Source organism: Gallus gallus, chromosome 1 (genome assembly GCF_016699485.2).
Source record: "Gallus gallus isolate bGalGal1 chromosome 1, bGalGal1.mat.broiler.GRCg7b, whole genome shotgun sequence".
In the NCBI taxonomy this organism is placed as follows: domain Eukaryota; kingdom Metazoa; phylum Chordata; class Aves; order Galliformes; family Phasianidae; genus Gallus; species Gallus gallus.
Genome location: NC_052532.1, coordinates 21296337 through 21322362, shown reverse-complemented (window position 1 = coordinate 21322362; position 26026 = coordinate 21296337). Strand labels below are relative to the sequence as shown.

The 26026-nt window shown below is 36.5% G+C and overlaps 1 protein-coding gene across 5 annotated transcripts in view; it reads right to left on the bottom strand.

The window, feature by feature from the left end:
• The window catches only part of GRM8 (glutamate metabotropic receptor 8), a 324211-nt gene that overhangs the window by 101726 nt on the left and 196459 nt on the right, over window positions 1-26026 (bottom strand). For all 5 annotated transcript variants that reach the window (XM_425426.8, XM_046903818.1, XM_046903819.1 and 2 more), the window contains one exon: window positions 11157-11357. In XM_425426.8, coding sequence (XP_425426.3) covers window positions 11157-11357 — 201 coding nt within the window. The remainder of the gene's footprint in view (window positions 1-11156; window positions 11358-26026) is intronic.

Sequence of the window (26026 nt, the reverse complement as noted above, 5' to 3'; positions counted from 1 at the left end):
GGGATATATTTACAAAATGTGATTATGTGTGGCACAGGAACAGTGCCAATACATTTTTGTCTCTCAACTCAGGATCAAACTATACTGGAGCAAAGCCAGGGTAGGCCAGAATAGCTGCAGGGCCAAACAAGAAACTCAAATGCTGATCCAGCTGGAGCTCCGAGTGAGCAATAATGTGTCATCCGTTATTATGTTTGCTTAGATTTACAGTAAAAGGAAAGCAATCTACTACTGAAGTCTCCGTGCCCCTATTCATTAAGATACAACAGAGAGCACTGAGGGTTTCTAGCTATTTAAAGAATGTGATGGGTATGTGTATGTTTAACTTTGAAAGAACACAAATTCTAAGGAGGTAGCAGTACACAGTGCAGAGATGATAACAAATAGCAGTTAACTTTTCACTGAGTCTGTATAGAATGGCCACCTTTGCCCACCACACGCAAACACAGACTCCTTCCCCATTCCACTGGAAAATATATAGCTCCAAGGGGAATACTTATTTATTGAACAGCAAAGACTGTTTCTTACTGCTTTGTTCTCCTACTCCTGCAAATAAACGTATGTGACAGACAGCACAACTGCCAGCACACTATGTTACCAGGATGTCTTTCAAGCTCAGGCACTGTCTTCCTGTACAGAGCAAGTGCAATATATAAGCTTGAAGTGACACCTAAGTGATTATATAATGCTCATAATAAGGAATAGCAATTTCAAGTGGTTTTTTTGATCTGTTTGCTTCACAACTGACTATGATTTTGCTTTAGCCGATCTTTATTAATTATTTAAAACTGTTAGGGTGACTACTTTAGAAACTTTATGTCCAGTATGGTTAATAAACATAATATTTTTGCATTTCACTGGTTGGCTGAAGGATTCTCCTTTTTCACCCAAATAACAGGTGACACTTGTTACCTACTTTTCAGTACATATTTCAGTAAACTGAGTGACATTCCATTTCATAAGGTAAAAAACAATGGTGAACTAATTTAACAAAGTAGTTAAATCCTCATAACCTCAGTGCATTCAGGTTGATTCAGTGGTACGTAATTTTTCCAGGCACTGGCAACATCTGACTGTAATAATCACCATTAACTGCTCTGTGGCATGCCATTTGCATTTTATTGAACACTAGGACAAGATAACAGAATAAGGATGATTTCTTGCAATCACAAGTTAAGAAACTTTTTCATTAATTAGTTAAACATATGAATAGATTAGAATAGAGTAGAATTTCTACTTTGTTGTTGGCTATATTGGTAAATTGCAATCATAAATTTCTTTAGCAATTTCAAATCCTTATCTATCTTAAAACCCATGGAAAAATTACAAGGAGATATGTAAATTGCATGGACCTCTAGGAATAGAGACATAAATCTATTGCTCGAAAAACTAGAAAACTGTGGTTTTTCATAAGAAATGGACTTAACTAGTGAATCCCAATTCTGTGAAAATTCTTTTCATCAAGATGTTATCAAAATAAGCTGCATTTCACGTATTTGAAGGATATGAAACATGAAAGACAGTCATTTCATGATACCATGACACCTGATGTGCAACTCATTGAAACAACATAAAAGTGAGTGATGGAATAATCAACCATCAGTATTACATGAAAACTCTTTTCTGTTTCTAAACCAAAATTTTCTCACTTACATTAAAACTATGATAGCACATTGATAGTTTATTTCTCTAACCAACAGTGTTTGGTTACTTTTTAATTTTTTTTTGTTATTGAAGAGCAATAAATAATGTTTGAAAATTATGCTAACTTCTCTTACCCTTAGTCCCAAAGGGTAAATTGTAATTTATCTTCTATAAAACAGCAAATTTTCATTTGAATGAAAACCAAAACCAATTTAGACCTTGATGTTAGGTTGCTTCCTTCTTTGCATATGTTGCATAATTAAAAAAACCTTCCAATGAAATGCATAAAATTACTCCTATACTGCACTAAGATTTTGTGCTTCAGTGGTGGCTCAGTAGAAATATGGAGTCATATATTTCTGTTTTGATTCTGATTTCACTAGAATAAAAATACATGAAAGACTATGACTTATATGTAAACCAACAGTCGGTTTTCAATGTGTATTCTTGCTACAATCTATCAACTTCAATATATATATATGTATATATATATATTTTAGGAGTACTGCAGGCTCTTTTCAGAATTAAAAAGACAATTGCACCCCGACACACACATATTTCCCTTCTTTCAGATTTTAACCCAGAGTTTACTTCTCCATTCTGTGGGGTATTTTTTTTTTTTTTTGAAAAATAAGTTACAGTTACTCACTGTTTTAGCAGGAATGAAACATGCTTAAAGAAGTGTCATTTGAAGTAATATCAGCAGAAGTACTTTTGGCAATATGTATCACACTGCTACTGTCAAAAGTTCCTACAGAATATGTCTAAATTGCATCTGCAACATGCTTTAAAATTCCTTCTGGTCTGGCTGACTGAGTTCACGGAATGACATATCTCTTAGTCACTTTATTTTCTGTTGGATCTATTTCAACCTTCTGTACGTGTTTTTGAATTTTGGCATAAGGAATGTCTTCTGCTTTTTCTTCTGCTTTTATTTCAACTTTTGTTCTCTTTGAAAAATGAGGATGGGGTGGTACTTAGGTGAGATATTAGGAGTCCATTTGAGTAGGATTTCTAGGAATTCTGGCGCATGGCTTCAGTCTCCTTTGGATAAAGTCTTAAAAATCAAATCCTTTATTTCTTAGTGAACATCCTAATCCTAGACCAATATGAAAAGTCCAGGAGGAAGACCAAACTTCAATGTTTCCATCATCCTCATCCCAAAACAGTGTTAGCACTACTATATTAAATATTTCTAATTCCCTTCTGGAAGTCTTCAGAGGAATAAATTTCTTATCTTTGACTTAATGTAAAATGTTTGTATCGTATCCTTTTTACTCATGCTGAACACTTAAAATATAAGCAAGTCAATATCAAATTTATCCATCTTGGATATAAATCTCACTCATTGTAACAGGTAGGCCAAAGGAGGAAGCTATCATTGGTCTATAAGTTTTGATATGGTAGCTAAAAACAAATCTAGGTTTTAAGTCTCTGAAATGCAGCTGAGTCTCTTTCGACAATCTTACCATACATGAAGAGCTCAGTTACCAGCAAATAAAACTATATCCAAGTGCCAGTCAAGCTGCCAATTTGCTTGCCAAGTAAAACTACTAGTAAAGAATATTCTGTCTACTGAAAGGTAATTTTTGATTAAATGCTTATGTAAAAGTTAAATAAAAGTTAATAATTTAATGAAATTGGCACAAATTGAAAAATGTTAACACAGAGACTTCACTAATGCGTCATCACTCTGGTTTTGAGCTATGGACAGAATCTACAAAATTGCAACTAAAATCTCTACTACAAATGATTTTACTCTAAATTATCAAAGATTCCATTTTTATGATGGAGTCACAGGAGATTTAAGAGAAACAGTCTCTTTAGTTAAAATAGGACACCTCAGGAATTTGTGTATCAAATCCATTTTACCTGAAGCTCAGAAGGGAGAGATTTGGCTAAGACTATGGGGAGCAACATTTTGGGCTCAATCTGCTCAGCATAAAACACAACCTGCTGTATGCCTAAAATGATTGGATACCTTAATCCTCAGGAATAGCAGCAAATGCTTCCTCTACCAAAGTAAATTAGAGAAGCTTCTAAGATAAACTATCTTCTGCATATTTAATATTTCATGCTATTAAAATGCTTTAACCAGCCTTTGAGATAATCTCTCTGACTCATAGTTTCTTGCGGTAAAATACACAGAAGTAGATGAGTTGCTATGGTGCCTAAATGCTAATGGACAGGATTGCTCTCTGGTAGCCTTTAGAGGTATCAGCCTTTCCCTTCAGCTGTATGGAGAACTAGACACTTACTTTAGACTACATCAGCTACTGAAACTGAGGCAAAACTATCTGCCGGTGAGGAATGACCTGAATCTCATCATCTCCTTTTAAACATCATGTTTACTTTACTCATATTCTCCCTGGTTTTGCTTTCTGAGTACAAGATCTAACGTGTCTAACTTGCTCTTGAATCCAATACTGCTTAACTGTAGACTTGATTTTGGTGAATACTACGTTTTCCTAGGGAGATGATGATGTAGGCAATGCCTCTTAATTATAAAATTATTCTCTCCTTGCTGTAATTCCTGCTCCAAGGTATTGATTACCCGGCTTTCCATCATTCTCTCCAACATACAGAAATTGTATTTTTCCTCCTCATATGAGAATCTATGACTTGTCAAGGCAGTTTCACAGAGAGCAACTTCTTTGAAGTATGGCTCTGTTTTCTGTTAGTCACTTACAAGCTATTACCAGTTAGATCACTTCTTACATGAATGAACTCTAAGTGGGGCTTATTTATAATACCAAATATCCTTCATGAAATGCTTGTTGCTTTTTTTTAACTTGTATTCTCTTCAATGTGTCTATTTCCTAAGAGAACTGAAAGATGCTGTAGGAAAATGAAAAAGATTCATGCAATTCTGTCATCAAAGCACTGAAAAAACAATTCAGTGCCCTTCATGACTGTCCTTCTGGCTTGCAGAAATCATGTCTTGCCAAGTGGGCTATAAATCAATATACAGAAACATAAATAATTTGTATAGACATTCTCACTTGATTTTATAGATTTAATAGGATATTTTCAATTTTACCACCCAAGTTCGACGGAAGATCGATGAAGATTTTCTTTAAAACGTGGCTGGCCTTCAGCCTGGTAATTAAGGTAAAAAGCATATCTGAAGGGCTTAATAACTAGACAGAACTGTAGCTGTGATGTTTCTTACACTGACTAAAAGCTAAAAATGATGCATGTTATGGATTCCATTTCTTTGCACCCAGAGACTTTTCCACTGAGTGGCAAGAGTTTCTAGTGCTTCTCACTATAGCTTGAGTTTTTTACTTCATCTTAGCAGAAAACTGTAATATATCTAAATATCCTGCAATACCTTATGAACTAGACCTTGTTCTTCAAAACAGAGAATTGACACCAATCATGTTCCACATCGTAAATTTTTTAGATGAAGCAAATATATTTCTCAATTAATCTGTACTTAAGCTCCATACACGGCAAAAGCATGGCAATAAATTGCATTTACTTTTAGGTTCTGTCTTCCAGTTTCACACCTGGCATTTTCATAAGCTCTGAATCACATGGATTTGTGAGGTACCTGAGAATCATAGCAGCTCTGAGCTTTGACCACTACACATATTATAACCATATGCTACACAAGCCTCTTCAGAGTGATTCAAACCACTGTGTTATTTCAGTTTCTTGTACAGCCACCTGGATTAATTCCATTAAAATAATTAACATGACAAAGCAGAACTTATTTGAAATCATCGCCAGTAAGAAATGAACAGAGGTAACTATTCCTTTCTTAGTTCAACATAAAGGCGCAGGAAACTAGATATTAGGATAGTTTTTAACCCCATCAGAACACAGCACCAGTGGTATCACATGATGCTAAGTGTTTCTGACAGTACAAGTTCCTAAATAATGAACTGACAATATTCTTAACTAAAAATCACAGATGTGTTCAAATATATCAAAAAGTTGTTTTTTCTCTATCTGTAGCGGTACACTTGAGCACTTACTTAAAAATAATAAATTAGGAGCATAGCTCCAGTACATTTTAAGTGGGACATTTAGTTCTATTGTGCTTAATGCCCTAAAAAATGTCAAAACATGTCAACTTCAAAGGGCACCCACTTTAAAGCTTCTGTTTTAATGATAAATAATGATTTGCGAATGCAAATTTTGTACTTAGTGAACGAATAGTGAGGTGTCAGCTTTCTTGAAGAAAACATTTAAAATTGTCTGAGCTGACTACTAAGTGAAGATCAGATTAATGTCTTAGATAGCAGTAGGAGATGAATTTGGTAAACAGCTGATCCCAAAATAATGATTTTCTGAAGGGTTCAAAATTCTCCATGAGAAATTCAGCTCTTCATTTTTTTAAAAAACTGCCCTCTATATATAATGCTTTCTGGGAAAATATATGTTTATATATTATATATATTACAGTGTACAATGATCGTTCATTTGTTCTATGCAACTGTCAACGCTTTAAGTTTCCCTAACAGTTTCTGTTCTTATGTTCTCACTGTCTGGTACCATCCTAACTTTTTAGGATGAAATTTTGTATGTTTGCTTTTTAAATGGGGATGACGCTTCATGTGAAAGCAGACAAAATTACTCTTTTCTCAAAGGCATTTGATTACCAGATTTATAACACAAATAGCAGCAAGGAGCAGCAAATCCAAACAGACTACGAAATTGGTGCCAGAAGAATAAATGTAATATATATTCATTTAAAACAGTTAAAGCAAGGGTGAGTGCTTACTTTTCTTTATTTCGAGTCCAGTTAGAGCTGTAGAACCTGAGAGTGGCTGAGGTGGGAAGGAAGCTCTGGAGATCACCTAGTCCAATCCCTCTGCTTACAGGAGAGACAGCTAGAGAAAACTGTCAGCTTTTGAATATCTCCAAGGATGGAGACTCCATAACATCTCTGGTCAATCTGGCCAGTGCCATTGTACATTTGTCACAAAACCCCAGCAAGAAACACAGTTGTTTTACATAGTCCCAGAGAAGACAAAAGGAAAGGCTAGAATCAGAATTTGAATTTACTTACTGTCTCCTTTTCACCAGAAGGGGGAAGTGATGTTGCAGTGAACTCTGGCAGAAACAGACATTGATCTAGGCATTGCTAGTAGAGGCTTTCACCTGTTTTCACCCGTTCTCTGCTCCCTTCTAGCTCCTCACCAGGAAAGATGCCAGAGCAAGTAGACCATCAAGGTAAATAGACAGATAGATAGGCAAGCAGGCAGACAGACAGACATTGCCTGCTTGCATGTACAAGAGTACAGGTCAAGTTCTGCCCTTACTTTGAAGTTTGGTGAAAGACTCATAATGGATGTAAATATATTTTGGTTTAGTGTGTGACGTTTGCTAAGTATTTATCCTTGGACCTGTTACAGTGTATTAATGTAATCAAAAATATATGCCTAAAGATAGGCATAAAACAGCTACATAGCACCACATATTTGCTACAAATCATTTTATATAGAAAGAGTGAGTTTTCTTCTGTAAGAAATTCTTAATGTACAGTATGAGCAATGACTTTTGTTTTGGAATTCAACCATGAATTCTGTCTTCTGAAGTGGGACAACAAGGAAGGGGGACACTGATCAATCTTATCACTCTGTGGTTTATTCCTATCCAAGAAAAAGGACAATAAATCTTTTAATTAAAAATAAAACCAATCACCACCAACAATAACAAATGAATAGAACAGCAACAAAAGAACACCACACTTTGAAACACCTCCAGCCATTATGAATGCAGGTCTCATTACTGACAAAAGATGAACATTTCTCATAAACAAACTCAGCACATGTGAGGGTAAAAACTCTTAGAAAACCTTTACTTATTTTTAGGCAGAAAAATGAAGTCACAGTAAGAACACAGTAGAAATACGAAAGGAGATCTACTGAGTCGTGACACAATTAAACCATGACAGTTTACTATTTATAAACCTAATTTACAGAAAAACACATTTGCTTTAGATAATTTTAAATGTTAGACACCAATTCCACATAAATATCTCATGCTGTTTAGATACAAAAACTGGCAGGAAAGATCTTTCAAATGTGGTGCCTCTATTTAAAAGGATGCCATCGAGTGACAACATATTCATTTGTTGCCAGAGAGACACCAAGATAAGAAGGAACATGAAAATTCTGATATCTCTAAGTATTCTTTGAACAAATAGCTGGAAAAGATTGGTTATGCTCTACTAGCAATGACCACCAAGAACACAGTGATCTAAATGGATCATGCGTCAGTGCACTGGCTTGGAAATATGAGTTTTAAAATTTATCTCTTTCTTAAAAACTTCTAATTTCTACATGCACTCAAATAGGCTGCAGAATTACACACTAGTCATTTCTTCCTCTATGAATTGAAATTAGTAATTAAAATGCCCACTGTAAATGGAAAGCAATTGTTTACAGACACTATATTCGTTCTAAGAGAAACAAAGGCAATAGTAAGATAGGAGACTGCACTCAGCAGTAATTCAGATCTCAAGTGAAAATAAAATTCTGTTCCTTTCAACTGCTGAACTGTGATATTTTCTGCACTTAACATAGAACTGGCAGAAGAATATCCAAGCAGAAGCAAATGTCGTATCAATTACATCAGTATACTGTGCACTGGTGGTTATTACCACTCTTTAGTCATGAAGGTGTCATGGAATATTACACAGACTAATCCTTCAGGGGAGTAAAGCTTCTTTATTATTTGTAAATAAGAATAAACAGAGTAAATAAAGATCAACACATTTCAAAGCAATTGCTTGCAATCAAAAATAGAGCAATAACTCCAATAACCAGAGATACGCATATTTTCCTCCCCTTGCAAGGGCTCCCCATAAGACAGAAAAGTGTCCTTCATAACACAGGTCACAATTTGTGAGATGAATCCCACTGACTTAAATGTAGGAACATATCAATTGTAGTTTCACCCACACATTACTATACTGGTTAAGAAAGATTATTACAACCCTAAAGCACAGTGGTTCAATTCTAAAACATAGGTAATACTGTTTAAGCATAAGAAAAGAACTTTTTACTGTGAGGATGATCAAACAGTGAAAATGATTGCTCAGAGAAAATTTTGCAGGATTTTCCATACTTGGATATATTTAAAACCTGACAGGTTGTGGTCCTGAGCAACCTGATCTAGCTGAATCAGATCTAAGCAGGGGATCTCCAGGGGTCCCTGCCAACCTCAGCAATGCTGTGATCCTTTTATTACTAGGACAGAAAAATGTTACCTTGAATGGCTTTCAAAGCCAGTGTTTCCCTCTCATGTATCGTCTCATTTTTAAAATATTACATTATTGGTGATTTGAACCAGGAACTCATGCCAAAATTAACATGCAGCACCACAGTCAACCTCCACCACATGAGGTCTAGCAACCTGCATACCTATTCATTTCTGTAAACCAAGTCAGACACAGCTACAGTGCTTTTCTGAGGAGCAGGAACTTGAGTTTTACAGAAAAAGGCACAGGATCAAAGACTGTCTTTTGATAATGCCTCCCAATTCATGACCTCAAAAAGGGAAATACTGGATCAAGTGATATACACAGAAAATTGGTACACTAGTACATAATGTGGATTAGCCTAACATAGAGAAGATTTTATGCATCCCACAAGACAGAATTTTAAAATCACAGATTTTTTTTTTTTTTCTGCTTTCCTCTTTCAGTAAATCATAGAATCGTTTGACTTGGAAGGGACTCTTAAAGGTCAGCTGGTCCAACTCCCCTGCAATAAACCTACAGCCAGATCAGGTTGCTCAGAGCCTCATTCAGCCCAGCCTTGATTGTCTCCAGGGATGGGATATCCACCACCTCCCTGGGCAACCTGTTCCAGTGCTTCACTACCTTTATCATAAAAAAAAAACAAACCTTATAACCTTATATTCAGTCTAAATCTCCACTCTTTTTAGTCTGAAACTATTTCCTGTTGTCCTATTGCAACAGACCCTGCTAAAAAGTCCATCCCCTTCTTTCTTACAGCCTGCCTTTAGATACTGAAAGACTGCTACTTCAAAAACATCCTTTTTCATTAGCGTCCAGAATGCTCAATCCCACTCTTTCATCTCCCCTTGTTGTTTCAATAGTCAGCCAGTGAAATCAAGACAGTTATTGATGAAGTACAACAATCTTTAGGGAGGAAAAGGTTTTATATAGTGTGTACACCTTATCTTTTTATGCTAATCTTTCATGCTAACCAAATGAAAATTGATCGCTTTCTTTACACTTTAACAACACAGACGCAAAAGCATATGTGTTGGAAATGTAGATAATTATCACTGCAGACCTTACAATATGTTGCCTACCTCTGTCATCATAGCAACATTCCCATTTGTTAACTACATATTTTGTTCCAGGTTTTCTTAAAAATCACTGAAGAATTATTTTAACTCCTTCTATCTTCTGTATTCCCAGAGACAGGGATTCCCTTTTTATGAATGTTGCAGAAGAAGAAAGATTTAGAAAAAAACTGTGAACTACAGCCAATATTCATATCAACCAAATGGTCTGGTACATTACCTAGAGCAAAAAAATGCTTCCACTTGGAAGCTAAATTCAAAATGACCTTGTGCTTTTTTCAAAAAGGCTGGCAGCTGAGGTCACAGGAGTGAATTGTGATAGACAGTGATTCTCTCTATAGTTAGAAGGCATTCCTAGTATGTGAATTACTGCCACATAGGGGAAAAAATAGAAAGAAAACACAGTAAAGAACATTGTTCAATTTCCTTGTAAAATAATGGGAAATATAGCCTACAACAGCTATGAAATTCATGAAAGTTTTCAGCAACTTTATTTCACCATCAAGTATGTTCTACTCTTTTCAATTCTACATTCATAAATTAAGCCTATTCTTTATTGGTCTCTACTGTTGACAGCAAGGGAAACAGTAACTGTATTTCTCCAGCAGGCAGACCCCCGCTGCACAGAATATTATGTACTTTTGTTTAAAAATATATATTGCAGTTGTGTTAAAACTGATTACATCACTGAGTGAAAAACAATGATAAGGAAAAGCAGCTGTAACTTCTAGTAAGCCCTTTAATTGAGACTTAAACACGTAAGCTAAAAGAAAATTCCACTATTTGATTATGTAAAGAAATTGTTAACAGTAATTGCAAAAGGATGCAATTTTCAAAAGGGTATATTTTCAATTCATTCTCTTGTAAACACAGGAGCAACCTCCATCTAAGGATTTTAATCTGTCAGTAGGACTGCATGAGTCCTCAACTTGTTTCTATAATAGCAGCTTTTCACTGAAATATTTTGATTGATGGATTCTTATTTTTAACATCTGCATCCTGTGGGAGCAGCTTAATGTTAAGATGAAAAATACACTTGGGGTTTCAAAGCAGGTGGAAAAACTCACAGTTCTGACTGAATGAGAACTGCTTCTAATCTTGTGTTTTCCACTGTGCCTTAAAGTATCCTATATATAGAAGAAAACACATCTTGTCACTTCTGAAACATTTAAAGAACAAGAAGGTAGGAAAAAAAAAAAAAAGGAGTACATATAACTTACCGTTAAAGTTTACTGCTCGGATATAGGTAAGTAGTTCTTTACCATCAATTGTGCTCATCCTTGGACACAGACCAATATATCCAGGACAGAGATCTTTGTGCATGTTATGTAGTGCGTAGGCCATGGAATATACTGCATCAATTACAAACTGAACTTTTCCTTCTTGCTCATAGGCTGAATCTCTTGCAATTCTTTCTAAGCCTAAAGAATAAAGACAAAAAGAGTTTTTTTTACTTCCATTTGTGTGCATGTGTGTGCAGAAGTCCAAAGTAGAACATAAGTGATCATGGTCAGACAAATAGGTATAGTCAGGACTCTGCTATCCATCACCTAAATAAACAAGACAAGTTAAAGTATGGCCATCTGGTTCTGCCTCTAATCCTTGTATGCTGTGCCAGGTATATAAACACTATGTTGAGTCCTGGGTTGGGAAAGAGGACAGAGCATTTCATTACAAGAAATATATGTTTATGTATTTATGTTTGTCCAGTAGAAATCCACTCCACAGCTAATTGACTTTCATTCAATAGCTGGTTGTAGTTATTTATAGGATGCTTCTACAGTAACCTGTCATTCTATTTTAGATAAATGTAAGTCTACCTCGATTTTTATCTATGTCTACTGCTTGATAAAGATTATTTAAACATGTCAGGGAAAAAAAGCCAAATGTTTGCCAAGTGATGTGGCCATCTGTCTCCATACCGAAAAGTGCTTATTCTGAGACTCTTCCCTGTATTTATTAGTGAATTATGTTTCACGTTGAGAACTATGTATTGTCTGCTATTTCCTACAGGAACATTTTTCTTACGGTGGGTATACAGAGCAAATCAATACATTATGAGATTTTGATTCTGCAGGGATTGCCCACATTAATCATCTATGTGCAAATCCAGACATACCTTTTATGTTCAGCAGTGATAGCACCAAGTGGAGAAGTTAAAAATAAAGTCCAGGAAAATTATATTTTAGGTAGACAACCAGCATATCCTGTATGTGAATTCAGACACTGATTTCTAAGGCTTAGCATTTACAATGGGAAAGAGGTCTCTGCAGATCTCGGCTTGAAATCTGCTCTGCTGATGTCTACAGCCAAGCTCCCCTTGATTCAGTGAACACAAGATTAAAACCAAGGTTATTTCTCCTCGTGGGATAGTTAAAAATAGAAAACAAAACTTCCTAATTTCTTGTACTGACCATTACTGACCATGAGAGGAAAGCATATAACTTTGTAACTTACCACAAATTACTCAATTGACACTTTACAAGGCATGCTATCTAATGATTGGCATGTAATTAGTAAATTGTGTGACATTACAGAAACCAAGCAAATAGAAAAACATTTCCTTGCACACACTGAAATTTGCACAATTACTTGAAAAACACTGCTTAGACTTGGCAGGATGTAAAAGATGTAAGATATGGCTCAATGAGATTGAAACTCTACCAAATTACTTCATTTGCAAACTAGCTTTCAACAGTAATTGACAGGCACAGCTCAAGATCCTTCCCTTAATTGTTCCTGCCTGGTTAAGACTGCCAGACAAGAAGTGAAGGGCAGGGCTTACAGGACTGCTGCAGACACACAGCAGTCAATAACCCACACGTGTTCCCAAGAGCTTCCTCATCCTCTAAGTGGGATGGCCAGGACAGAAAATATTTGAAGGAGATACACCCTTTTTTGTTTCTGAGCCAAATGTAATTCCCCTCACACATCAGAAAGACGAAGATGTATGTCGAAAGGTGGAGGGCTGGTGAAAGACAGAAAGAAATTATCTTCTATAATAAGTGCTAAGTCATAGAGTCCTGAAAGCTGCAAATATTTCAGCAAATACATTGTACTAAGTGGTAAAAATTTATAAAAGAAAAAAGATGAGTAATACAGTCCCTTGCATTTCACTGTAGTTTAAGCATATGCAGGATTTCTATAAACTTATTCCACAGTATAACATTTCACCTTTACTCTTCAGAAATAATTTATCATATAAATTACAGGAACTAATTTCTCAAAAACTAATTTATCATATAAATTACAGATTAAAAATGAATATATTACTACTAAATGTGTTTCCTTAATTATGAGGGGCTGAGCAACATCACAGAATTATCAGTTGCAAATCTAGCAATCTCAGAAGGCAATAGAAATGAAGTCTCCACTATCTATACAGCAAAAAAATATTTTAATAAAAAAACCACACACACAAAACAAATGAAAATCAACAAATTGAATTATGTGCTATTTCTTTTTGAAGTTTCTCTCTTTATTTTCTGTTTCCAAAACTCATAAAGATGACAAGAACTTATCAGCTTAAATGTCTTCTATATCTGATTACATTACATGTAAGCTCTACAAAGCATGCTTACGCATACACATACACACACACACAAGGAGGACTTGAAATAGTGTAACTATACACATCTCATAACAAAATTCCTTAATGCCTTTTGATGGTCACTTCAGTTTCTAAACTCACAGTTTTTACTCCAAAAGGAATTACTGAGGCTGCATTGTTGGGGGGGATGATTACAACTCTTGAACTCATGCACTTAATACTTGCTTGGTCTGACAGCGTGCCAAGAACTGAGACAGGAACTGTGCTGAAACCCTTCCTCTGTACTCTGATTTCCATACAAAGGAAATTTAAGGAAATATAACATTGTATTTTCCAGCAGGTCTTCCAATCAACTATTGAAAAGTGCAGGCATGTGGGGAATTACAGGAAGATGTTGAGACTTTCCCTGACCAATTGATAAAATTCATAGCTATATGTACTAGTGTTATCATCTTGGGCTGGAGAAGAGCTAGGAGAGATGATGCATCACTAGCCCAGGAGAAGTGCCAACCATTCCTGGCTGTCTTTATTTGGAATCTATTTCAGGAACCCTGCAATGAGATCATCAATGATCCCAGAAGAGCCTGGAGAATGTTGCCACAGCTATTCTTGCATTTCCTGAGTAGGAGAGCATAGAAGACAGACTATGTTAGGTGGTACTGTCCCTATAATTTGTAATCATTTCCCCCTTTGCTCCTGGTAGTTCCTGTACTGCAGGAATAATCATTTCCTGCTCAGGATGGTGGAACTTGGCTATGGCAGGGAAAGATAACGAACATAAGGTGAGATGTTGATTAGCTAGATAAGTTCAAGAGGGAAGACGAAGCACTGACATCACCAATTCCCCATGCATGAATTGATATTCAAGATACTTCAGGGAACACAACAATTTTATTTACAACAACAAATTATATATTAATTAAAATTTAATAACACAACATAGTAAATAAACAAAGATTAATGAAATTGAACTAAAACAATGAATTCATACGTGGGTGATGGTATCACCTGTGGGATACAAACAAAGCAACCAAAACTAAAGTTGCTGATCTCACCAATTGATGAGTAATCTGCTGGGAGATAAGCGTTATTCACTTATGTTTTAGTCTGGCTTTTTAATATTGATCTTAGGGCACTTGTAGATGAAATTCTTTTTCAAATCCCAGTGGCAACAGGAGGACCACAGAGCAGATTTCTTATTCCTTATTGTCTTACGAATAAATAAAAAACAATTATAGATAAGGCAAAATTGGATATACCTGTTCCATAGTTTGTGATATAGCAAAATTTAGATAATTAATTTGTTTATTAACTGCAGTGGTTCTAGAAATTCCCAGTTCACTTTTTATTTCTCATCAATAGTGCTCATGTTGTGTTACCAATCTTTTTATGTCCAGTTTGTATTATTAAAACAATTTGTATAAAATTGCAACCTACATTATCTCTCAAATCTATTTATATGTTTTCAAAACTACATCCTTTATACATAGTTAAAATTTTAATCCATGCTACTTGAAGACCACAGTTTAAAATTAAAGACATATACAACAACTAGTTAGAGCTCCAGACTTGAAGCTCCTGAGAAAGGTTTCATGTACTGAACAGCTTGAGACATGGGAGTGGGGGTCCAGTCAGGATAACAGAAATCTGTGGCATGGGGATGCAGTGTACAGAGGAATAGGATCCTAATCCTGGAAAGTAAAACATATGACAGAGTAATCATAATAATTTCAGGTTCCAAGCTTAGAAAAGTAGTGCAGTCAGAGACAAAAAAAGACAAGACACATAACTAGAGCCCCACTTGGGAAATGAGATGTTTCAAGGAGGTGTCTTGCTTCCCTAATCATTAACCAACTGAAGGAAATATTCCTTTTTGAAGTCTATGAGCAGCCCATTTTTCAGCTACTTTTACTTGAGCCATCTTGATTTCTAATATCTTAGACTGTTACTCAAAATCAACACTCAGTGTTCATGGAAGTGTATACAGGAACTATTGCTTTTATTAATCAACCTTAAAAATATCTATTTTGATTTCTCAGTGCTTACTGGTGTCCATGCTAGTTTTTTTAATTAATCTCCTTTATTATCATTTTATCTTTGTTTTGTTTAGGACTGACTGGAGCACAATCGGCCAGCTCACCTTTCATGTTCAGTTCAAATATTGGCTCATTGCAAGCACTCTTCCACTGTTTTCGATACTGATACTTCAAAGCTTATAAAAATCAATATTAACAGTTCAGAAAACATGCAGCCAGCTCTCTGAAAACTCTCACATCTAAGTTATAGAGAATGCCTGTTTAAAAACTCTCACTGCTGCTGCAGTGTGTCACGGTATTTCTTTCAGTTGAAATGGAAATTACTTTGTCACTATCATCTGGTAGGGCTACATCATTTATTTCACTAACCTAACAATATTAATGTAATACTTTTGATCTTTTTGAGCTATTATTTATAGACTTCTGCTTGAAAAACTCATTTGAGAAAATTGTAACTGCAGATTTCCATTTACACTGTTTTAATCCACTTACTGCGATGTTTGTTATTACTTGATTTATGTATCTTACTCTTAGGGTTGATAATTTCTGGAAAAAAACATTATTTATCCAGATATAAAAATAATAATAATAAAAAGGAACACAAAACAAGGCTTGTATGTCTTATCCTCCAGTTAGAACAGAACAATGTGAATAACTGGCTTTACAGTGACAGAAATTCTGCTGCAGAATGGTTGGAATTTCCTAACCATGAATTCACCACCAAGAAGGAAAAATCCCATTCCAAGAGCTTGTATTCCTCCTGCCTTTCCACAGTGCCACCTGTTCTTCTTTTGCTCTGTCCCCTCTCACATGAGCTGAGCAAGAAATCTACTTTTCTAGAGACTGTTGTGATTACCACTGTCTGGGGATAATAGTGGGAGGACAAGTAATATTGGAGGCAGAAAGTGGAAATAAAAATGATTAGTGAAAATGATAATACACAAAACAGTTATCAGTGAACCACATATTCTATTAGTTTCCTTCTACTGGCATTTGTTATATGCTCAAGAGTAATTACTGTGTAAAGCCAGTTGGTGCATCTGTGCAACTTTTTATTTTGTTTTTCAGACTCATCTGTTTACAAGTCTGGATGTTGGATAGCTAGTAACATTTTGTCAGTTCACAGTTATAATTCACATTTTTTACATTTTGCCTCCTTTATTTGGCTCAGAAAACAGTTTTAGTTAAGCTACACTTAGAAGCAAACAAAATCAAAGATAAATATTATTGTGTTGAGATTGATCTTTCTCTACACGCCAATCATAGTCACAGTTAAATCACAGGCACTCCTTAGGTCAGACATGATAGTTCTCTATTTGTCAGGATTTTTAAGACCTTCCCATCTCTGTAGCATCAGTTTTTCCTTAGAAACTTGTCATCCATAACTGTAAGCCATTTTACAGTCTCAGCAGGAAGCACAAGAAGTGTATGTTGCTACCTTTGCAGCCTTCCCTGATTATTCAGCAGCTTTCCTCACACATTACAGACAGTTTGCTCTCCCAGAACAAATAATTCAATAGAGATCATCATCTCCAGTTACTGAAATTCAAGGGGATGATGTACTATTATGGTGGAGGAGTTGAGCTTTCTAGTAGCCACATGGTAACAGTGATGCTTGATTTGTGCATTGTTAGTCCGCCGAGAGCCTCAAAAGATCTGTGGCTCTTCTGCAATAGTACAATGCCAGTTTAGAAAGCAATTCAGAGAGTAAGTTAAGGATTACATCTATTTTCTCAGCCATTCCAAACAAGAATTTGAGAATGTAAAAGCAATGATAGTGAAATGAAACAGTTTGACTCTATTCTTCAACGACTGACAGATGAGATACTGTGAACTGGTTGCTTATGCAATTTTTGAAAGGTTATGGTTTAAGCCAAATCACCAAAATTAAATAGCCAAACATATATATGGAAGGACCAATTGGCAAAGGCCTGAGAGGGAAAATGAAAATCAGTTTTCCAATCCCTACCTAGGAGAATGTGGAGATTTTAAAATAGTTCCTACCCAGAATTGGGCTCACAATTTTCAAACACACTGTAATCAGAAAATGGCAAGAAAAAAATATTTCAGGTAAGTCAGCGTGTTCCAATAACTTTCCCTTTAACTTCACTTCAAATGAGAAACTACATGTTTTCCTTGCCTGGATCTTTAAATGGAGCACCTCAAAAAAAAAATTCTTTCCCTGAACGCAAACATTTTTCATCGATGACACCATAACATTTTTCCCAACCTTCACAGTAAATCAGAAATTTCTTTCAGCAAAACACAAATAATGCACAATCCTATGTAGGTCGCTCCAAAAGAAATGCCTCCTATTTGTGTCCATGGGAACTACAGATACAAAGAGCACATGAACACTACTTAATAGAGCAAATTCTTAGCTACAAAATGCTATTTTTCCATACAGTCACCACCATTAGCATGGTGCATTTTCACCAGTGGTAAGCAAGAGCTTGAATGGTGCACTCATAAAAATTTGCATCAGCAAAGGTGACCCACTATTTTACAGTTAGTACGACGGTATTGTTGCTAGGAAAACATTGCCCATATGGCCCATCTTTCATCAGCTCAAACAAATGGAAGTCAGAAGGCATCAAATCCATACTATACAGTGGGTGTTGTAGGACAGTCCACGCAGGACTGGCAGTGTAGCAGTCAGAGTTGATAGTTTGTCCAGGTTGCAGGAAAACCAGAACCCTTTCCTGTCCCAAAAGACAGTGCACAGTTTTATCTGCTGAGGGCTGCATCTTGAACTTTTTCTTTAGTGGGGAACTGACTTGTCACCACTCCATGGACTGCTGTTTTAACTCCAGTTCATAGTGGTGACACCATGTCTTGTCACCAGTAATGATGTGATCCAGGAAACTGTTGTCTTCAATCATGTATAGGTTCAACAGATCCTGACAAACTTGCATACAGTGTTCTTTCCGTTCTCATGTGAGTCTTCATGGGACTCACCCGGCTCAAACTTTACAATATTCCAACACTGTAACCATTGTTTTCAATGCATCGAAGCCAATATTCAGCTCTGTATGCTGTTCCCTGGTCATAATCCAACAATTCACACAGATGAGCTGACTGAGACACTCTTCATTCTGTGTTGTGCACGGCCATCCAGAATGTGGCTTGTCTTTCACATCGTTGTCAGTGTTGCTGAAACACATCACCCACCACCCCACTGTGCTCACATCCAGTGTTTGGTCTCCATAAACATTCAGCAAACATTGATGAATGGCAACAGGTGCAATTTCTGCCGCATGGAGGAATTCAATGCCACACCTTTGCTTCACACACACTTCCATGTCAGACACCATTCTATCAGACTGCCCCTCTGCTGCCATCTGTCACACGGCAACAACATACAGTGGAATATTGGCAGGAAGGTTCAACTTCTACTGCCATACCACCAGCATCTGCCTATGACATCGCTACTTTTAGAGTAGCCCTTATATATATCCAAGTTGAAATAAACCGTAATTCTGGTCACATTGTTTTCTGTTTTGTTTTTACTGGGTGGGTATTTTTTGTTCTTAGAGCTGTGTGAAGTTCACAAGAATGTTTTCCAAAAACAAAATGAAGCTGCATTGCTCATTTCTCTGCATTGAGTCTCTAACAATAATTTGAATATTCTTACCACAGTGAAAAAATTTCCCTTTTCTACTTAGTGTTTCTGTATTGCTTAACTGTAGTAGTTCCTTGAAACACTGTATTAAAAGTTGGAGAGCAAAAGCATTCAGAACTCTCAAACATTTAAAATTTTAGTTTACTACATCTGACAGTGGCAATATTGTATAAAATACTGTCTTGTTGATCCAAGATTTGCTTTGATGTGTATATTTCACTAAGCAGCACTGACAGCAATCGCATAATGATTAGACACTTTTGAATGTGGTTTCCATAAATCTAGATGAGAGCCATGCCACACATGTTAATTGAAAGATGCATCAAAAATACAGTGGGATAAATAATCTCTATTTCAGGTACATCAGTACTAAGTATTAATGGGACTGCCTGTGTTGGAATATATAATTTAGTGTGGAAAAAACTCAAAGCTACATATAACATTTCTAAAGTTTTATGTCTGTATTATCAACAGACTGCAGCTTTTAAACTGCAGGCAGAGAATTATCAATGCTATTGCAAGAAGATATTTGCCCTCCAAAAAATGGTGGTCTGGCAGACTTCCATTCATGTGTACTGGTTCTGGCTGCAATACATCTGACATCATGAGAACACATACCTGTTCCACTAACACTTACAGGAAAAAAAAAAAAAAAAAACCACTGCAGGAGTTTGAATAAAAAAGAAAATTCCACTATTAAGAAATTAATAAATCTGACATCACGGTAGGTTAGATTTTCTCCAGATTTTATGCCTGGAGAGCAAACCACTGTCAAATGTAGCAAAATTATTTATCATTTATTCAATGTATAAAAGGGAGAAATTTTTCATGATTTAGCTGGAGTGACATTGGGACTGGTTGCCTAGACAGGCTGTGGATGACTCATTATTGGAAGCACTGCAAGTTAGTTTAGATGGGGCTTTAGGCAACCTGACCTAGTGAAAGAGGACCCTGACCACAGAAGAAGGGCTGGAGTAGATGATATTTAAGGGTTCCTTCCAAATCAAACCATTATAATTCTATGATTTTGCAGGTTTCCTAGATATTTACACAATCAACTGCAAATGTAAAACCATGAGCTAACTACCATTCCATAAATTCCACAAAAAATAAATATTAGATATGTATACACACACACGCGCACAAAAACAACAACAACAACAAAAAAAAAAAAAAAAAACTGCCACAAAAGTTATCAGTCGGATTTGTAAATGAGAAATCTCATTTGCTTGGTTTTTGATCAAATCAAAATTTGATTTGGATAGGAAAAAATGTATTAAATTGGATCTTAAAAAGAAGTGTTTGTCATAATTAAAGCAGGTCAACCTTTTCATTTGACCTTTCTGAACAGAATAACAGGAAGATAAAGGAGAAAACTTGCTTGTTATTTGCTAATGCAGAGATCTAAGAACTACTTGATCAAAGATATATTTTAAATGTTATTCAGACTTTAAGTCTCAAAGTCAGCGAAAACTTTTTGACTCTACTTTGAATTTCTTTACCCATAAAAATAAGTGTTTTCATTAATAATAACAATTAAAAGAACACAATAACAGGGTAGCATTTTTCAGTCCTCAGCCTACCTCTATAAAGTTTATAAAAATTTGCCACTGTTTTGTATCCTGTTCATTTGATAACTTCTCGGCAACTAAGTCATGCACCTTGGTAGCCTAGGACACTCCTTCAGGTATTTACAACCTACTAAGCAAGAATGTAACATTTTGGAGAAATTCTGAATTTATTTATCTTTGAAAATAGGGTCAGTATACCAATGAGGTCTAGTACGACCAGTCAACAAAGTATTTTGCTAAATTTCTCTAGTTTAAAAAAAAAAAAAAAATCATTTCAGATCTTGAGGTGAGTATGCAGAAAGAGCCTACATTTTCTAACATAGATCATCCCTGAGAATTTCTAACTATGGGGAAGAAATTGCTTGTATACTAGTCCATGCACATATCTGGAAATAACTGATATCACTCTAAAACCCCAAAGGATGTGAGCACTTATAATGCAGACTTCGGTGTATAACTACAAAGCCTACAGCAATGGCTATCAGGTTCAGAAAAGCTTCAGTACAAGCAACTGAATTTATTCATTGTCTGTCAGTATTTAATCTCAGAGGACCTTAGGTGCATAGCAACAGTATGTATAAAAATTTTTCCTTCGCTTATTGACTGTGAGAGCTTTTAAGTTTAAGCTTCAGACTAGAAACTCCAGGGACTTTTGTCCTCAGGATTATTATTTTTAGTTACAAACTTGATTGAGACCTTGGTAGGGAATGGCCTTTCTTGTAATTGAAAAGCATTTTCTGGAAGTATAAACAGAGGCATCCAAGCACATCGGTTTCTTAAGTATTTATTGTTATCACTTGATATGAGTGTTTTCAGAGAAAAAAAAAAAAAAAAAAGAATTAAGTCACAAGATTTGGCCCAAAAAATTATAACATCTGAACTACTTATATGAATGGCTACTGACTGGAAGGTTAGTTCAAGCATTTTCCTGTAGTTTGATGAGAAATTCCACAAAAGCAAACTAATGCAAGCTGCAAGGAGCTCATAATCAGCTATTTAACAAAGAAAGACTACCAGTCTGAGATGTTATTATTCTATTTTTATCACCCATTAATACTTCTTCCTAATCCTTCCATGGGAATTTAAGACTTTCTCAGATCAGTTAATGGGCAGGGTTTTTTGTAGGTGTCTCTCCTATGATTATTGGAAACCTGGGCCGAATGATCTGCTCCTGCATCAAATAAGAACTACGCATGATGGTGTGGTATGAAGTTTTCAAGCCAAGGGGTAGTAACATCCTATCAGGGCCATTTCTGAAATAAATATTTGATAGCTTCAGTATGTAGAAAATTTAAATATATATTTGCAATGCATGGTAGATGTCCACTTGGACTCAGTGCTCCAATGTAATGATTTCAGAGCAATTATCAGGTAATTTTCGGCATTCCTTTGCCATTAGTTCTTTAGGGTAAGATGCATCTCACACATTTTTAGGAATCTACTATTTAGTAGTCTCACCTAAAGAAAGCATTTTCGCTTTCAAGAGTTAGGGGTTTTCTAACTCACAATTCATATCACCATCTCTGGGAAGGAAGCATCTAAGGAAATGGGTTAAATTGTCCTCCTGAACTGACTTGTTCTTGTGTGACTAGGTTAGACTACCTATTTAACTGTTAGAAAACTAACATTAAGCAAGACCCTAGCCCCCTAGGAAAAAAAAAAAAAAAAAAAAAAACCACCAACAAAAAACACCATCTTATTCAAACATCAAGACCTAAGTAGAGTCACTATAGTGTTCAGCATTTCCACTGGTGAATGGTTTCATCACCACTGTTTACCTTCTCTGGCCACAGACACACAGACATTCCCGTTCCCATCTGTCACTCACTTAACCCAAGACCTGAGACTCTCTCAGCCACAAGTCCACTCATCTCACTCCTCCTACTCATCAGTGGCCTGGGCCTGTATTATTTTCCTTTGCTTATTCTGTCACCATCTTCAATGTTTTCTTGAAGGAACAACTAATCGGTCTTCAGATGAAGCCTACTTCTGGTATAAAGCAGTGTCTCACACATGGTCTCCTGAACAGTTTGCTGCTATGGGGACAGAGACTTAGATCCTGCACAGCAAAAAATCAGTTGTGCTTATTTTTTCTCACAGTGGCTGCAAGGACAGGGTATAGCGATGAGAAAATATGATATATTTGGATCAATTTACAAGACTGCATGTTACTACCTAGGAGACAATTATGAAAAAAAATCAATAAAAATGCAATATAAACCAATGTAAAATGAAAATAAACATAATAAATCATAAAATAATTTCACTTTGAGTTATTACTTGGTCTGTATTCACACGAGTAAACTTCCAAGAGAAAATTTTTGGAGCTGGACAAAACAGAACTAGTCATGAAGGAGTTCCCATATAGAAACAGTCAAAAGGAAAGAAAAGCAAAGGAAAGAAAGAATGCTTCTTGTGAAAAAGGCACAAATACCAACCTAAGTGTGTGAAAAGATCCAACATTAAAAGCTAATGTTGCACTGACTTTTCCATTTGCCCTATCCGTTCTCTCTTCCTGCTGCGTCCCATTTTAATATCATCACACTATAAGTGTGTGCAATTCACTGTATTCACAGTGTTATAACAGTATTCTTATTCTGAAGCTTCATTTTTATCAGTTAATTCTACTGACAGTGCACATCCAAAAAAGTACATCTTCAGTTTATTGTGACTATCACTGTAAACTTGAGACAGTGAGCACCTGTTTGGTTGTTCTCTGGCTCTCCAAAGTAAAATCAGAAAGGACACAGCTTTGTAGATATTCTGATTCCTGTGCTGAAAGAAAAGACCACTGGTGATAGCCATCGTATCATAAGCCTATTAGAGTACCCTAAAGCTGGTCAAAAATGATTTTTCACCTGATCATGAACAAAATTGCACTGCTCCCATACATTTTACAATTGTAGGTACGGTTTTTGAAGAAATCAAAACTCTTCCATAAAATGTCACAATCATATGCAGTTCATGTTCCAATTTATCAAGAGCAGTTTGATCTCATCTTACCAAAGCTATTTCATTTCTCCTTTTTCCATAACTTGTACCATAAACTTTAGTTTATAGGCTGAAGACAAACCCTCAAAATCATTTAAGTGCTTCACCAGTGCATTAGACATATAAACACTGTTTTAAGTCCCTCTATATAAGAAATGTATCAACAATCTGGGGAAGGCTTGGCAGAGACAAAAACAAGAGGTCCAGAAGGCTTGAGACCTTGCCCTGTGAGGAGAGGCTGGGGGACACGGGTTTGTCCAGCCTTGAGAAGATACAGCTTCAGTGATGACCTCACTGAGGAGCAGTCTCCAGTGCCTACAGGGAGATGGGCCCAGGCTTTTCACAATGGTTCATGGTGTGAGGACAAGAAACAATTGGCATAAATTGAAATGAGAGGTTTAGATCAGAAGAATCATTTTTCCTATGATAATAGTCAGGCAGCAGAACGGCTTCCCAGGAGATGACGTGCAGTCTCTCTATCAAGCTGTCAGTCTCACCACTGTGCTGGGGAAGATCATGGAACAGATCCTCCTGGAAGCTTTGCTAAGGCACAAGGAAGGCAGGGAGAGGTGATACAGGAGAACAAGCATGGCTTCACCAAGGGAAAATCCTGCTGACCAATCTAGTGGCCTTCTATAATGGTGTCACTGCATCAATGGACAAAGGAAGAGACACCGATGTCATCTATCTTGACTTCAGTAAGGCCTTTGACACAATATTCCACAACATCCTTCTCTCCAATTTGGAAAGATGGATTTGATGGGTGGATTGTTCAATGGATGAGGAACAGGCTGCAGGATCAAGTACAAAGACAGGTGGTCAGTGGCATAATGTCTGGATGGAGATTGGTGACGAGTGGTGTCCCCCAGAGGTCCGTACTGGGACTGATACTCTTTAATGTCTTCATCAATGACATCAACAGTGGAGTCAAGTGCACGCTCAGCAAGTTTTCTGGTGACACCAAGCTGTGGGGTACGGTCAACACACCAGAGTGACAGGATGCCATCCAGAGGGACCTATACAGGCTTGAGCAATGGGCCCAGGAGAAGCTCATGACATTCAACAAATCCAAGTGCAATGTCTTGCACTTGGGCAAGGCAACATCCATTACCAATACAAGTTGGGGAATGAAAGGATTGAGCACAGCCCTGACAAAAAATACCTGGGGGTGCTGGTGGATGGAAAGCTGGACATGAGCCAGTAACGTGCCCTCACAGTCCAGAAAGTCAATTGCATCCTGGGCTGCATCAAAAGAAGTGTGGCCAGCAGGGTGAGGGAGGTGATCCTGCTTCTCTACTCTGTGCTGGTGAGGCCTCACCTGGAGTATTGTATCCAGGTGTGGAGTCCTCGGTACAGGAGAGATATGGACCTGTTGGAGCGAGTTTAGAGGAGGGTCACAAAAATGATCCACAGAACGGAACATCTCTCCTACGAGGACAGGCTAGGAGTTCTGGGGCTGTTCAACCTGGAGAAAAGGCTCCAAGGTGACCTGATTGCAGCCTTTCAGTATCTAAAGGGGAGCTACGAGAAAGAAGGAGACAGACTCTTTAGCAGGGTTTGTGGTGACAGAACAAGGAGAAATGGCTCCAAGCTCAAAGAGGGTAATTTTGGTTAGATACAAGAAAAAAAAAATCTTTTACAGAATTAAAATACACTTAATGTTGACAAGTTGGGTGCATTTTATTGTGAGTACTGTATTGCTTACTGTGAGAATGGTATAACTCAGTCATTTTCACTCTTCCCCATGAGGCTGGAGACAACAAAAGTAAAGAAAAAATAACTAATAGAAAGTGGTGGTAAAATCCTTGGTCTTATTTTACCTAGTTTTAAACATTTTAATCGGTACACAGTTTGCCCACTGTGACCTCAATGAATGCCAAACTTCCAAAAACAGAAAGAAAAGCTAAAATGTACTTTGCTAAGATCAGTTTTAAGCTATTTGTTGGCACTGGCCTCTTCTGCTAAACTAAGTTCCAAAGGAAGTCGATTGAGTAAGGACAATTTACAGCCCCTCCAATTTTACTTCAAAATCTGTTGTGTTACGAGAACGTCAAAGTAATGACAAGAATTTTATTTTAAGACAAACTGCACTATTTTCTGTTACAGTAGACTGATTCTTTCCTCTCAGTAGACTCGCTCTGACATTCTCTATTTTCATTTAATTGGAGAGCACCTGAAGGTATAGAAATTCAAACACAAGCTAAGTCATATAACTCAGAGAAGCTGTAGTCTGCCTCTCATTTTAACATTCTCCAATCTTACGGATATGCACATTTTGTTAAACTAAATTCCTTAGTAATATATAATAGCCAATATGTAA